Raw genomic sequence first — 15,567 nt, 5'->3', positions numbered from 1 at the left:
TTTCTGCAGATTTCAGTTGCCGATCTCCCAGGCCTGATAGAAGGAGCGCATATAAACAAAGGAATGGGCCACAAATTCCTCAAGCATGTGGAGAGAACGAAGCAGCTGCTCTTTGTGGTGAGTTTTCTGTTGGTGACTTTTGTATATTAAACCCCTTCCCGCTCCAGGACGTAAATTTACATCCTGGAGCTTCGGGGTATGTATGAAGAGAGGTCCCATACGCCCCCCCCCCCGCGTGAGATCGCAGGGAGCCGTACAGGTGTCATGGCAGCCAGGGGTCTTCTGAAAGCCCCCAGGGCTGCCTTAGAAGACTACCTATCAAGCCGTCCCCTTCACAGTGATTGGTTGTTTGGGTTGGCTGATTCACAGTGATTAGAGATGAGCGAGCACCAAAATGCTCGGGTGCTCGTTATTCGGGACGAAATTTTCGCGATGCTCGAGGGTTCGTTTTGAGTAACGAACCCCATTGAAGTCAATGGGCGACCCAAGCATTTTTGTATTTCGCCGATGCTCGCTAAGGTTTTCATGTGTGAAAATCTGGGCAATTCAAGAAAGTGATGGGAACGACACAGCAACGGATAGGGCAGGCGAGGGGCTACATGTTGGGCTGCATCTCAAGTTCCCAGGTCCCACTATTAAGCCACAATAGCGGCAAGAGTGGGCCCCCCCCCCCCTCCCAACAACTTTTACTTCTGAAAAGCCCTCATTAGCATGGCATACCTTAGCTAAGCACCACACTACCTCCAACAAAGCACAATCACTGCCTGCATGACACTCCGCTGCCACTTCTCCTGGGTTACATGCTGCCCAACCGCCCCCCCTCCCCCCCACAGCGCACACCAAAGTGTCCCTGCGCAGCCTTCAGCTGCCCTCATGCCACATCACCCTCATGTCTATTTAGAAGTGCGTCTGCCATGACGAGGAACCGCAGGCACACACTGCAGAGGGTTGGCACGGCTAGGCAGCGACCCTCTTTAAAAGTGGCGGGGCGATAGCCCACAATGCTGTACAGAAGCAATGAGAAATAGAATCCTGTGCCACCGCCATCAGGAGCTGCACACGTGGGCATAGCAATGGGGAACCTATGTGCCACACACTATTCATTCTGTCAAGGTGTCTGCATGCCCCAGTCAGACCGGGCTTTTTAATTCATAGACACAGGCAGGTACAACTCCCTATTGTGAAGTCCCTGTGGACCGACAGCATGGGTGGCTCCCTGGAACCCACCGGCGGTACACAAAAATATCCCATTGCATTGCCCAACACAGCTGAGGTAGTAATGTCGTGCTTAATGCAGGTGGGCTTCGGCCCACACTGCATGCCCCAGTCAGACTGGGGTTCTTTACAAGTGGACAGATGTAGGTTAAACTCCGTGTGCACCTACAGCATGGGTGGGTGCCAGGAAGCCACCGGCGTTACATAGAAATATCCCATTGCAGTGCCCAACACAGCGGATGTAACATCAGCTGTAATGCAGGTGGGCTAAAAATTAATTTGATTACACTGTAGGCGAGGGCCCACAAAAATTGCTGTATCAACAGTACTAATGTACATCCCAAAAAATTGGCCCTGGCCAACCAAGAGGGCAGGTGAAACCCATTAATCGCTTTGGTTAATGTGGCTTAAGTGGTAACTAGGCCTGGAGGCAGCCCAGTTTAACGAAAAATTGGTTCAAGTTAAAGTTCCAACGCTTTTAAGCGCATTGAAACTTATAAAAATTGTTTAGAAAAATTATTTGACTGAGCCTTGTGGCCCTAAGAAAAATTGCCCGTTCAGCGTGATTACGTGAGGTTTCAGGAGGAGGAGCAGGAGGAGGAGGAGGAATAGAATACACAGATTGATGAAGCAGAAATGTCCCCGTTTTGGATGGTGAGAGAGAACGATGCTTCCATCCGCGGGTGCAGCCTACGTATTGCTTACGTATCGCTGCTGTCCGCTGGTGGAGAAGAGAAGTCTGGGGAAATCCAGGCTTTGTTCATCTTGATGAGTGTAAGCCTGTCGGCACTGTCGGTTGACAAGCGGCTACGCTTATCTGTGATGATTCCCCCAGCCGCACTAAACACCCTCTCCGACAAGACGCTAGCCGCAGGACAAGCAAGCACCTCCAGGGCATACAGCGTGAGTTCAGGCCACGTGTCCAGCTTCGACACCCAGTAGTTGTAGGTGGCAGAGGCGTCACCAAGGATGGTCGTGCGATCGGCTACGTACTCCCTCACCATCCTTTTACAGTGCTCCCGCCGACTCAGCCTTGACTGGGGAGCGGTGACACAGTCTTGCTGGGGAGCCATAAAGCTGGCAAAGGCCTTGGAGAATGTTCCCCTGCCTGCGCTGTACATGCTGCCTGATCTCTGCGCCTCCCCTGCTACCTGGCCCTCGGAACTGCGCCTTCTGCCACTAGCGCTGTCGGATGGGAAGTTTACCATCAGTTTGTCCACCAGCGCCCTGTGGTATAGCAACACTCTCGAACCCCTTTCCTCTTCGGGTATGAGAGTGGAAAGGTTCTCCTTATACCGTGGGTCGAGCAGTGTGTACACCCAGTAATCCGTAGTGGCCAGAATGCGTGTAACGCGAGGGTCACGAGAAAGGCATCCTAACATGAAGTCAGCCATGTGTGCCAGGGTACCTGTACGCAACACATGGCTGTCCTCACTAGGAAGATCACTTTCAGGATCCTCCTCCTCCTCCTCCTCTTCCTCTTCCTCAGGCCATACACGCTGAAAGGATGACAGCCCAGCAGCATGTGTACCCTCACCAGTGGGCCAAGCTGTCTCTTCCCCCTCCTCCTCATGCTCCCCCTCCTCCTCCTGAACGCGCTGAGATATAGACAGGAGGGTGCTCTGACTATCCAGCGACATAGTGTCTTCCCCCGGCTCTGTTTCCGAGCGCAAAGCGTCTGCCTTTATGCTTTGCAGGGAACTTCTCAAGATGCATAGCAGAGGAATGGTGACGCTAATGATTGCAGCATCCCCGCTCACCATCTGGGTAGACTCCTCAAAGTTTCCAAGGACCTGGCAGATGGCTGCCAACCAGGCCCGCTCTTCTGTAAATAATTGAGGAGGCTGACTCCCACTGCGCTGCCCATGTTGGAGTTGGTATTCGACTATAGCTCTCCGTTGTTCATAGAGCCTGGCCAACATGTGGAGCGTAGAGTTCCACCGTGTGGGCACGTCGCACAGCAGTCGGTGCACTGGCAGATTAAACCGATGTTGCAGTGTCCGCAGAGTGGCAGCGTGCGTGTGGGATTTGCGGAAATGTGCGCAGAGCTGGCGCACCTTTCCGAGCTGGTATGACAAGTGGGGGTAGCTTTTCAGAAAGCGCTGAACCACCAAATTAAAGACGTGGGCCAGGCATGGCACGTGCGTGAGGCTGCCGAGCTGCAGAGCCACCACCAGGTTACGGCCGTTGTCACACACGACCATGCCCGGTTGGAGGCTCAGCGGCGCAAGCCAGCGGTCGGTCTGCTCTGTCAGACCCTGCAGCAGTTCGTGGGCCGTGTGCCTCTTCTCTCCTAAGCTGAGTAGTTTCAGCATGGCCTGCTGACGCTTGCCCACCTCTGTGCTGCCACGCCGCGTTACACCGACTGCTGGCGACGTGCTGCTGCTGACACATCTTGATTGCGAGACAGAGGAGGAGGAGGAGGAGGAGGAGGAAGGTGCTTTAGTGGAGGAAGCATACACCGCCGCAGATACCACCACCGAGCTGTGGCCCGCAATTCGGGGGGTTGGTAGGACGTGAGCGGTCCCAGGCTCTGACTCTGTCCCAGCCTCCACTAAATTCACCCAATGTGCCGTCAGGGAGATATAGTGGCCCTGCCCGCCTGTGCTTGTCCACGTGTCCGTAGTTAAGTGGACCGTGGCAGTAACCGCGTTGGTGAGGGCGTGTACAATGTTGCGGGAGTCGTGGTCGTGCAGGGCTGGGACGGCACATCGGGAAAAGTAGTGGCGACTGGGAACCGAGTAGCGCGGGGCCGCCGCCGCCATCATGCTTTTGAAAGCCTCCGTTTCCACAAGCCTATACGGCAGCATCTCCAGGCTGATAAATTTTGCAATGTGCACGTTTACCGCTTGAGCGTGCGGGTGCGTGGCGGCGTAGTTGCGCTTGCGCTCAAACTGTGGCACTAGCGACGTCTGGACGCTACGCTGAGAGACATTGGTGGATGGGGCCGAGGACAGCGGAGGTGAGGGTGTGGGTGCAGGCCAGGAGACGGTAGTGCCTGTGTCCTCAGAGGGGGGTTGGATCTCAGTGTCAGGTTGGGGCACAAGGGGAGAGGCAGTGGTGCAAACCGGAGGCGGTGAACGGGCATCGTCCCACCTTGTGGGGTGCTTGGCCATCATATGCCTGCGCATGCTGTTGGTGGTGCCTCCGCAGCTGATCTTGGCACGACAAAGGTTGCACACCACTGTTCGTCGGTCGTCTCTGTGAAAAACTGCCACACCGTAGAGCACCTTGACCTGTGCAGGGTGGCATGGCGCGAGGGGGCGCTTTGGGAAACAGTTGGTGGATTATTCGGTCTGGCCCTGCCTCTACCCCTGGCCACCGCACTGGCTCGGCCTGTGCCCACACCCTCACTTGGCCCTCCGCGTCCTCGCCCGCGTCCACGTCCTATAGGCCTACCCCTACCCCTCAGCATGCTGTATTACCAGTGATTTGATTTCCCAGGCAGGAAAGAAATTGGCGCAAGGCTACACTCAACCGTAGCTGGTTGCGTCTGATTTTTGTACGTTGTACACGCAGCACACACGTACACGCAGACCTTAGGACTGACACAGGCGGGCCAAATATAATATTTTTCCTTTTTAGCTTAGGGAAGCACCCACTGCGTATATTCAATGAAAAACAAAAAGTTTAATATCTGTGGTGTGGCCCTCAAAAAGTGTCACACTACTATAGTGTAGCAGAGTTATTAACTCTAGCAGAGCAGGTATTTGCCAGTCAGGATACACAATGGCGCTAGGCTGCAGTAAACCGTAGCTGGTTGCGTCTGATTTTTGTACGTTGTCCACGCAGCACACACGTACACGGAGACCTTAGGACTGACACAGGCAGGCCAAATATAATTTTTTTCCTTTTTAGCAAAGGGAAGACCCCACTGCGTGTATTCAATGAATAATGTATGTCTTCTGGCCCTGCCTACACAATTCTATCCCTGTAGTATTAATGCCGGGTGCAATGCTCTGCACAGCCGGTTTTGAGAAAAAAAGAAAATATGCAACACTGCTAACAGCAGCCTGGACAGTACTGCACACGGATAGAAGTGGCCCTAGAAAGGACCGTTGGGGTTCTTGAAGCCTACACTCACTGCTTACACTCTCCCTGCCTAACCCCCACTTCTGTCCCTATTGCCGGGTGCAATGCTCTGCAGATCCAATTTTGGACAAAAAAAAAATAAAATACTGTGCTAACACAGTACTGCACACTATTAGATGTGGCCCTAAGAAGGACCGTTGGGGTTCTTGAAGCCTACACTAACTCCTAACGCTCTCCCTACAGCAGCTCCAGCACGATACCACTGTCCCTCAGCTAAGTCACAAGGCATGTGTGGCGAGCCGCGGGAGGGGCCGACTTTTATACTCGGGTGACATCTGATCTTCCCAGCCACTCACTGCAGGGGGGTGGTATAGGGCTTGAACGTCACAGGGGGAAGTTGTAATGCCTTCCCTGTCTTTCAATTGGCCAGAAAAGCGCGCTAACGTCTCAGAGAGGAAACTGAAAGTAACCGGAACACCGCATGGTACTCGTTACGAGTAACGAGCATCCCGAACACCCTAATATTCGCACGAATATCAAGCTCGGACGAGTACGTTCGCTCATCTCTAACAGTGATTGGTTGTTTGGGTTGAATCGAGCAGAAGTGTTGTGGAATATAAATATATACTGTGGGCTGGCTTGATAGGCTGCCTGTCAAATCGCAGTATGATGTAATGCTATTGCATTACGGCATGCTGCAGGAGCGATCAAAGCATCGCATGGTATGGTCCCCCAGGGGGGCTTAAAAAAAAAGTGAAAATAACAGCAATAAAGTTTTATTAATTGTAAAAAAAAAATAAAAAAGTAATTAACGTTTAAATCACCCCCCTTTTGCCATATATATAATTTAAAAAATCTAAATCGTAAAAGAAAAATACACATTTGGTATCACCGCGTCCGTAAAAGTCCGATCTATCAAAGTAGCGCATTATTTTTTCCCCCGTCAGTGAACGTCGCCCGAAGAAAAATAAATAAACGCCAGAAATGCATTTTTTCAGTTGCCCTGTCTCCCAGTAAAAATACAATAAACGATCAAAAAGTCGTATGTATCCCAAAATGGTGCTAACGGAAACTACAGGACATCCCGCAAAAATGAGACCTTGGTCAACTACGTCGACGGAAAAATAAAAAAGTTATTGTGTGCAGAAAATAATATAAGAAAAAAATACTCTTTGAAAAAAAGGAGGAGTGCAGTAAAAAAAAAACCTATACAAGCTTGGTATCGCAGTAATCACACTGAACCAGAGAATAAAGTTATTGGGTCATTTTTGTTGCAGTTTGTGCGCCGTAGAAACAAGACGCACCGAAAGATGGGAGAATGTCGTTGGTTTTTTTTTTCATTTTACTGCACTTAGAATTTTTTCAGTACATTAAATAGCACCACTGAAAAATGCAACTCGTCCCACAAAAAACAAGCCCTCATACAGCGACGGCGATGGATAAATAAAGGAGTTACGAATTTTTAAAGGGGGGAGGAAAAAACGAAAATGGGGGGGGGGGGAGGGTCTGCGTCATTAAGGGGTTAAACAGGTTGCCCAGTCATAAACTATAATGGCCTATCCTTAGGGTAGGTCATCATTAGTAGATTTGTTATGGTCCATGCCTCAGCCCCCCCCCCCCCCCCACACACACACACGCGCGCCACCGCCACCGAGCTGTTTGCTGAGCCAGTGCACATTTCTGCAGGAAGCAAATAGCTCTGTTCTTACTGTAGTGGCCAGTCTTGGTATTACAGGCATTGAAATGAATGGGAACTTGGCCTGCAATACAAGGCCTGGCCACTACAATAGGAACAGAGCTGTCTGCTTCATGCAGAAATCGTCTCCGTTTCCAAGCTTGATGGCTTTGGCAAGAGGCTGATCAGCAGGGGTTTTCGGTGACCAAACCCATTGATCTACTGTTGATCGCCTATCCTTAGGATAGGTCATCAGTAGTTTACGACTGGAATACCCCTTAAATGCATGAAAAATCTAATGCTGAAAAGAAACACAAAGTGGCGCTCTTAAGACTTTTCCAGATAAGACACCTTGAGAAGATCTAGATATGCTTAACCCCTTAGTGACCAAGCTTTTTTGTTTTCTATTTTCGTGTTTCCCTTCTCCCTTTTAATAAATCGTACCTCCTTTATTGACCCATCGATCTCACTGTATGAGGGTTTTTTGCGGGCTGAGTTGTATTTTTCATTGGTGCTACTTACTGTACCGTATAATGTACTGAAAAACTGTAAAAAAATTCTAAGAGAGAAATGGAAAAAATCCGACGTTCCGCCATCTTTTGGTGCGTCTCCTTTTAATGGCGCATAAACTGCAACAATTATGACCAGACAGCTTTATTCTGAGGGTTGGTGCGATTACTGCGATAACCTATAGTTTTGGAGGGTTTTTTTGCTGCACCACTTTTTTTTTAGAAGATATTTAATTTTTTTAATTATTTTCTGTCTCCATCTTCTGCGCACAATAACGTTTTTTTATTTTTCCGTCGACGTAGTTGTGTGAGGGCTCACTTTGTGCGGTACATCTTGTAGTTTCTCTTGGACTGTGACCAGAAAAGCGCATTTCTGGCGTTTATTTTATTTATTTTTTCGGACGACGTTCACCGTACGCGGTAAATAATACATTACTTTGATAGATCGGACTTTTATGGACGCAGCGATATCAAATATGTATTTCTGTTTTATTATTTAGATTCTTTTATTGTAAATATGGCAAAAGGTGTTGTTTTTTAACTTTTATTATATATACATTTTTTTTTTATAATTAGTAAAACTTTATTCTTATTTTTACATTTCCTTTCAGTCCCCCTGGGGGACCACAACATGTGATGCTTTGATCGCTCCTCCAGTATGATGTAATGCCATAGCATTACATGATACTGCAATCTGACAGGCAGTCTATCAGGGCACCCCACGGGGATGGCTTTATAGTCATACTGCCAAGACAGCCCTGGGGCGTTTCAGAAGTGTCATGTAGTGGTAGAGATGGGAAGAGCAGTCGGCATTTATCTCCTTATCCTTGCTGTGGCTGGTGTTTGTGGTCCCTGGTTCAGAACCGTGTTCATGGAGCATGTGTGTGGTCTGTATGTACCCGCATGATGGCACAGTTCCGCCCATGCGCCACGGACAGGGAATCAGACGACGTGGATTTATGTGGGTGCTGATTGGTTGCTGTGGTTTTGTATCTACTTTCAGGTAGACGTTTCTGGATTTCAGCTTTCTGTTAAGACTCCTTTCAGAACGGCCTTTGAGACGGTGCAGCTGTTGATGTTGGTGAGTACGGGGCGCGCCGTGGCGGTAACGTCCACAATTAACACGTTTGCTGCCAGGACAATTTTCACACTTTTGGCAAACACAATTTATAAAATAAGTCCTATTCTACCCCATAAAGGCAGATGCCTGGCACACTATGATAATGCCGCCTGCCACTTTACATTTCTGGGCGCCTTCATGCAACTTTACTTTAAAGCAGAAGGTTTTGTAAAAACTGCTTGGATGGTGCCACAGGAGGAGCCTTCCCCACAGAGCTTGATAAGCAGTATGCAGTAAGATACTAAACGGCCCCTAGTGGTGGCTACAGACAGACTTGTATGGTTTTTTGTTGTTTTTTTTTTTGCAAATTACATTTTTTTCTAATCTGTTTTTATTTTCTGATTTTATAGATTTTTATTTTTTTTTCTCTGTTGCCTGTACGCGACTGTGGGGACGGCCAGCTTGTTTTTGCTGTAGGAAAACACTTTACTTTAACTTTTAGAACAGTCTCGTGGGCCATTCATATAAAGGGCAGGATGGGACCCACTGACTTCTAGGGGAGAGTTTTGTGGACCTGCTTTGTGACCTGTGCAGGGAGGGGGAGGAGGTGAGCTGTGACATCACCTATTGTAAGTGTTGGATCCTGTATGATATATACATACATATATGCACACTAATATATGTGTGCGTCACCTCTTACAAGCATGGAGGGGAAGGAGTATAGACAAGTACGGCATTAGTACTGCCTGTCGGACGGTTCTATACTCATCTACATGTTGGATTGGAAGCACGAGAAATGGGATGTCTTGTGTTTAAAAGCACGTTGCAAAAAGGTCTGGTTACCGCTATCTGTCTCTGGCATGCCTTGTATTGGGATTAGCTTGATGCGCTAAATGTATCTGACCGACTACCTCACTTCCAGTAGTCCAAAGAAAGCAGGGCAGGCGGCACCAGGGAATCAGGAGAGCGACCAAAGAATTGTCAAAAAAGGCTCCATACCTTATGCCAATACATCCGACATGTTGGCAGACGCGACGTTTGGACCAGCTAACTGTGGCCTGTGTCAAGCTTGGTTAGCTGGTCCAAACGTTGCGTCTGTCAACATGTCGGATGTATTGGCATAAGGTATGGAGCCTTTTTTGACAATTCTTTGGTCGCTCTCCTGATTCCCTGGTGCCGCCTGCCTTGCTTTCTTTGGACTTGATATTGAGGATTCTTGGTGTCCGGATCCTGGATTGGGGGAGCACAGCTAAGTACTCCCACACTGGATCTGTGTTCATCTATAGTGCTGCTGAGTGTATACATATATTTGTTGTATCTTACTTCCTTTAGTGTCTTCATTGCTGGAGCCTCTTTTATGTTGTTTTTTTTTGCTTATATTTAAAGGGGTTGTCCCGCGGCAGCAAGTGGGGTTATACACTTCTGTATGGCCATAATAATGCACTTTGTAATGTACATTGTGCATTAATTATGAGCCATACAGAAGTTATTCACTTACCTGTTCCATTGCTAGCGTCCTCGTCTCTATGGTGCCGTCTAATTTCAGCGTCTAATCGCCCGATTAGACGCGCTTGCGCAGTCCGGTCTTCTCCCTGGTGAAGGGGGCCGCTCGTGCCGGAGAGTTGGTCCTCGTAGCTCCGCCCCGTCACGTGTGCCGATTCCAGCCAATCAGGAGGCTGGAATCGGCAATGGACCGCACAGAGCCCACGGTGCACCATGGGAGAAGACCCGCGGTGCATCGTGGGTGAAGATCCCGACAGCCATCTTGCTAAGGTAAGGAAGAAGTCGCCGCAGCGCGGGGATTCGGGTAAGTACTAAACGTTTTGTTTTTTTTAAACACATGCATCGGGTTTGTCTCGCGCCGAACGGGGGGGCTATTGAAAAAAAAACAAAAAAACGTTTCGGCGCGGGACAACCCCTTTTTAATTTAATTTTTTTTGCCTAGAAACAGCGCCCCTCTTGTCCATAGGCTGTCTTTGATATTGCAATTCAGCATTGTTCATGTTGGTTTAACCATATCTGCATATTCTAGGAGCTGGAATTGTACAAAGATGAGCTGCTGGATAAACCCGCCTTACTGGCCGTCAATAAGATGGATCTGCCCGATGCTGAAGACAAATTCCAAGAGTTGTTGAAGCAGCTGGAAGATCCAGAGGGTAAGACTACCTGCAGCGCGCCCGCGGTCTCCTACCTGCAGCGCGCCCGCGGTCTCCTACCTGCAGCGCGCCCGCGGTCTCCTACCTGCAGCGCGCCCGCGGTCTCCTACCTGCAGCGCGCCCGCGGTCTCCTACCTGCAGCGCGCCCGCGGTCTCCTACCTGCAGCACAGAGGACTCTCTCTACCTGCAGAAACCCCCTAAAATAAAGTGAAGATATGTTTTTATGTTTGCTGGGGTGAGGAGACCCCACCTGTGTACCACCGTTGGGTGAGCGGATCGGGGGTCTTGCTACCCCCACAAGTACAGTGATACCTTGGGTTGCGAGTGCCTCAGCTTGCAAGCCTTTTGACCTGCAAGCAGGCTCTCCCTGAAGTTTGGCTCTGATTTAAGAGCAAAAACTCAGATTACGAGCCTGCTTCCGCATTGCAGCATTGCTTTCAATGGGGGGGCTGCTGCTGGCAACCCCTTTAGTGATTTTCAGTGTAGGGATTTAAATATAAGCCCTTCCCTAAAAATCATCCCTAGCTGTAGTAAAAAATATATACTCACCGGTCTACCACTGCCGGGGCTCAGGAGCATCTAGCCACTGCTTGTTCTCCCTGCACTGCCCTGGAGCTTTTCAGCAGGCGGGGATTTGAAATCTCCATCAGCTGAAAGGGCTGCGTCTGATTGGTCACAGCGCTCAGCCAATCACAGGCAGCGCTCTGCCATTCATTTAATCACAACTGAGCGCTGTTACCAATCACAGGCAGTGCTCAGCCGTCATTCAAAGAATGGCTGGGTGCTGCCTGTGATTGGCTGAGTGCTCAGCCAATCAGATGCAGTCCTTTCAGCAGGCAGGGATTTTTAATCCCCCCCCCCCCCCTGCTGAAAAGCTTCAGAGCAGTGCAAGGAGAACAAGCAGTGGCTAGATGCTCCTGAGCCCCGGCAGCGGTGGACAGGTGAGTATATATCTTTTTTATTTTTTACTACAGCTAGGGATGATTTTTAGGTAAGGGCTTATATTTACAGCCCTTCCCCGAAAAAATCACAGCGGGGGTGCTGGCATCCTATTGCTTTCAATGGGACAGCGGCATCCCCATTGAAATCAATGGGAGAGCTTGCGATCTGGAACGGATTAATGGCTTTTTACCTTCATTTCAATGGGGAAAATTGATTTGACTTACGAATGTTTTGGTTAAGAGCCCGGAACGAATTAAACTGTTTACTCAAGGCACTGCGGTATACAACACTTTATTTTTGTATCTTTCAGGTTCTTTACACACCTTACCGGACTCGCTGGTCCCCGAGCGTCAGATTGCCTTTAAACACATTATCCCCATCTCTGTGGCCACCAGCCAAGGAATACAAGACCTGACGACGTGTATCCGCAGATCATTAGATGAAGAGGCAGAACTGGAAATCCAAGACAGCGCCAAACAGAAGCTGCGCAGTCTTCATACCTTCTCTTCTCTCAGAGTCCGACGGACGCAGCCGCTGCCCCCAGAACAGACAACGGACTGAATGACCCCCCCCCCCCCATGTGGAATTTTGTACAGTATGTGTAATTTCTATAAAATATCTTGTACTGAAACCTGAAATAAATGTTCTCAGGTTTATTGGGTCCTCCGAGGCCTGCAATGTAAGACGGTACGACGCACACAGGGCCGCGTGTAAAGGATCACCCGGGTAACTCCTTAGTGAGGTGGTGTGGTAAGGATGTGACCCAGCAGGTGATGCGGGTCATTGGAGTGCACCAGGCTGCATGCTCACTCAGCCTCCGCTTTCGGGCTGACATTTGGTCCAAGCTGAGTGAGCCTGGCGCACTCCAATGACCCGCCGCAAAGCATCACGGGCTTGAAAAAGGCACATGCGTGTGGTGAAACGCGCCGCTTTGTGATCTTTCCTATTAGATGGACCATTTATGCTAAAATAGCACAGCGGTTCCTCTATCCTGTTTCCAATTGAGCGCAGAGGAAATTTTGCCTATTCTTGGAGTCTTTCCTTATATTATTTTGGGCTGTAGCAAGTGTGTCTTATAGTCCAAATACTTTTTTTTTTTCTTACACATATTATGCAGGGTAAGAGGTGTGTTCCCCCTATTGTACGGCCGTTACAGATGCAACACTAACAAACGGGCGTTTGTGTTTTATTTTTTTTAATGAGAGGAAAGTGCACAACGTAAGTTTATTTCCCTGTAGGGGACTTGCACCTGCGATGCTCTGATAATACACTGCAGCACTTCTGTACAGCAATCCATTATCACTTATCATAGTGATCATAAGCCATGGTAGACTTGGATGGCATTGACTAGTGTCCAGCTGCCACGGCGTCCCATGAGCCCTCAGGGATTACAGTCCTTTTTTTTTTTTTTGCTCCCATTAAGGAACACAAAGCTAATCAACCGTGTGATTGAGTCCCTTTCCTGGAACCTCCTTTTTTAATCTCTTTCCTCTCTGTGATATACCTGTACGTCACAGAGGTGCAGCATGGGTATGAAGCGGCTGCCTACCCCGGTGGATGCCAGCGGTTTGAAATGGCAGACGCTGAAAGCACACAGCCGCCATTGGAGCCAGTTCCAGTTGTGGCTGTCTAACAGCTTGCATGTGCTGTCAGCCCATATTATGAAATGCAAAATGACAGCTAGAGGGTCGGGGTTCCCCTCTGGCTCGGCATCAGCCCCCTTTGATGAGTTGCCATGGTAAACCTGGGCCTAGTGAAGGCTCTCAGGGCTACAGTGTATTTACCCATATTAAAGAGTACCCTCACTGTCACGCTGGAGCTCTTGTGCTGGCAGCTGGTTTTGGCTCCCGGTAGTTATATAAGCACTATATGGGGCCGTCTTCAGCGGTCACAAGGAGCCAAAAACAGCTGACTGAGCACAAACGCTTCAGTGCGGAAGGGAAAGGGCTTAATATGTCAGGGTTAAAAGTGCAGTATACTACAATACTGAAGTATTGCAGCATATTGTAGAATTGATCAAACAGTCAGAAGTTCAAGGGACTAAAAAATGTGAAATTTAATTCAAATTAGATTTTTTTAAAATATATATTAAAAGTTAAAAGAAACAACACCCCTCCTCCCATTTTTTTCCATACAGCAATCAGAACCAAAAAAATGATATACGTTTGTGCTTACTCAGACGCCTTAAGTACTGCATCAGTTATCTCACAAGGAGTGTACTGTCAGGAAAAAAAGCCAGAATCGCTTTTTTTTTTTTCCTACAGGCGGTTTGGGTTCTGCATGCAGATTTCTGCAGCGGGAGACTTGTGGAAACCATTTGCATGAGATCGCGGATGTAATGGTTTTTCCATTACACTGCGGTCCATCCGTGCGGAAAGAAATCCGTAGCCCCACCTCCCTAATTGCAATGGATCTGCAATTGTATTTGCGGATGCACTGCGGATTGTCCGCACACACTGACTTCTATTGAGCCCGTCTGCACAGAATCTGCACTAAAACGAAGCGCGCTGCGATTTTAAGCAAGCCGATGGTCTCTATGGCAACCTGTATACAAACTAGTGCAGCAGTTTAAAATTAAAAGCGGGAGATTGTGGGCAGATCGGCAGCATCTCCCTGCTTCTTCTTTCAAAATCCTGAACTGCTCTGAGTGGGTCTGTGCGGGCAGAGCACAATGCCACAGCTTGTGGCATTGTGCTCTGCAGCTCCCATAGTGATACATAGCCCAGAAATCATTCGGGCTATATCACTATCGGCAGTGGAGCTCATCCCGGAAAATTTCCGGGCGTGCCACTCCAGGGGTTAAATGTAACCGTTACAAAATAAAAAAAAGCCCTCATACAGCTGTCAATGGGAAAAATAAAAAAGCTATGGCTCTTGAACGCTGGGGGTGAAAAAAACTAAAAGCTGAAAAATGTCCAGTAGTTAAAGGAACGGTGCATTATTTATAAGCATAACCCCATGAATGTGCATCCATATTGGAGGAAGAAGTAACAAGACTGCTGTGTGAGCCGTTATTTTGGTGCTTTGGTGGTTTATTACTAAAGCAAGATCACAGATATCACAACTCCGCTGTGTAGTTAAAGGGGTTGTCCAGGATTAGAGAAACATGGCGTCTTCCTTTCCAGAACAATGGCACACGTGTCCCTGGGTTATATGGGGTATTGCAGCTCTGCCCCATTTACTCCAGTGGAGCTGAGCTGTAATACCAGACCCAACCTGTGGACAGGTGTGGTGCTGTTTTTGAAAGGGAGAAGCCATGTTTTTCTAATCCTGGACAACCCCTTTAACAGACTTGGAAATCCTGGAGGTAAGTTTTTGTTCTATAGGAAATGTAAAGCGATGACCTAGAGCCTGTGGTGGTTGTTTTGTGCGTCCGCCTCCGGACCGCCACTTCTGTGATGGTTGTTAAACCCTTCATGTGACAATATGCAGAAAAGTCGATATTTATTTTGGTAAAATCTAGTACTTCACCGGTTACAGAATATTTGCAGGTTTCTGAAATTGAACACTATAAGGCATACACAAACATTTGCACGCTAAAAAGCTACAACACGGTTGAAACTAAGTAAAGCAGTACAAAAAAAAGTTACATTCCACTTTGTCTGCCTTATAAAGAGTTAATGTCGAACTCCTTCAGCAATGCAGAAACCGTTCCCAAACATACAAAATGAAGCTCCGTCTCACTTATTTAATAACATAGTGCAGATGGTGGGGTCGTCCACATCAATCCTTGTTCTAGTAGATAAACGTGGCTGCTTTCGTCCCGGGGTCATGTGCAGGGGCGCTTGGAAGTTTGTGAACCCTTCAGCATTTTCCGTATATTTGACCTAAAACGACATCAGATTTTCATACAAATCCTAAAAGCAGATAAAGAGAACAAATGAGTCAAAAGCCTTCGACTTGGTCATTTATTTATTGAGGAAAATAATCCAATATCGCACGTCTGCAAGTGGCAAAAGTATGTGAACCTTTAGGAT

General features: G+C 48.4%; 1 protein-coding gene across 1 annotated transcript in view; it reads left to right on the top strand.

Annotated features, from left to right (window-relative positions):
* GTPBP10 (GTP binding protein 10) overlaps positions 1-12,246 on the top strand; it is a 29,114-nt gene extending 16,868 nt beyond the window's left edge. Inside the window, exons 7-10 of the mRNA XM_066584568.1 lie at positions 10-117; positions 8,435-8,512; positions 10,524-10,647; positions 11,901-12,246. Coding sequence (XP_066440665.1) covers positions 10-117; positions 8,435-8,512; positions 10,524-10,647; positions 11,901-12,151 — 561 coding nt within the window. The 3' untranslated portion in view covers positions 12,152-12,246. The remainder of the gene's footprint in view (positions 1-9; positions 118-8,434; positions 8,513-10,523; positions 10,648-11,900) is intronic.
* Positions 12,247-15,567: the final 3,321 nt, after the last annotated feature.

Source organism: Eleutherodactylus coqui, chromosome 12 (genome assembly GCF_035609145.1).
Source record: "Eleutherodactylus coqui strain aEleCoq1 chromosome 12, aEleCoq1.hap1, whole genome shotgun sequence".
NCBI classification, from domain to species: domain Eukaryota; kingdom Metazoa; phylum Chordata; class Amphibia; order Anura; family Eleutherodactylidae; genus Eleutherodactylus; species Eleutherodactylus coqui.
Note: the sequence above shows the minus strand (reverse complement) of the source record. Positions and strands in the feature narration are given on the sequence as shown.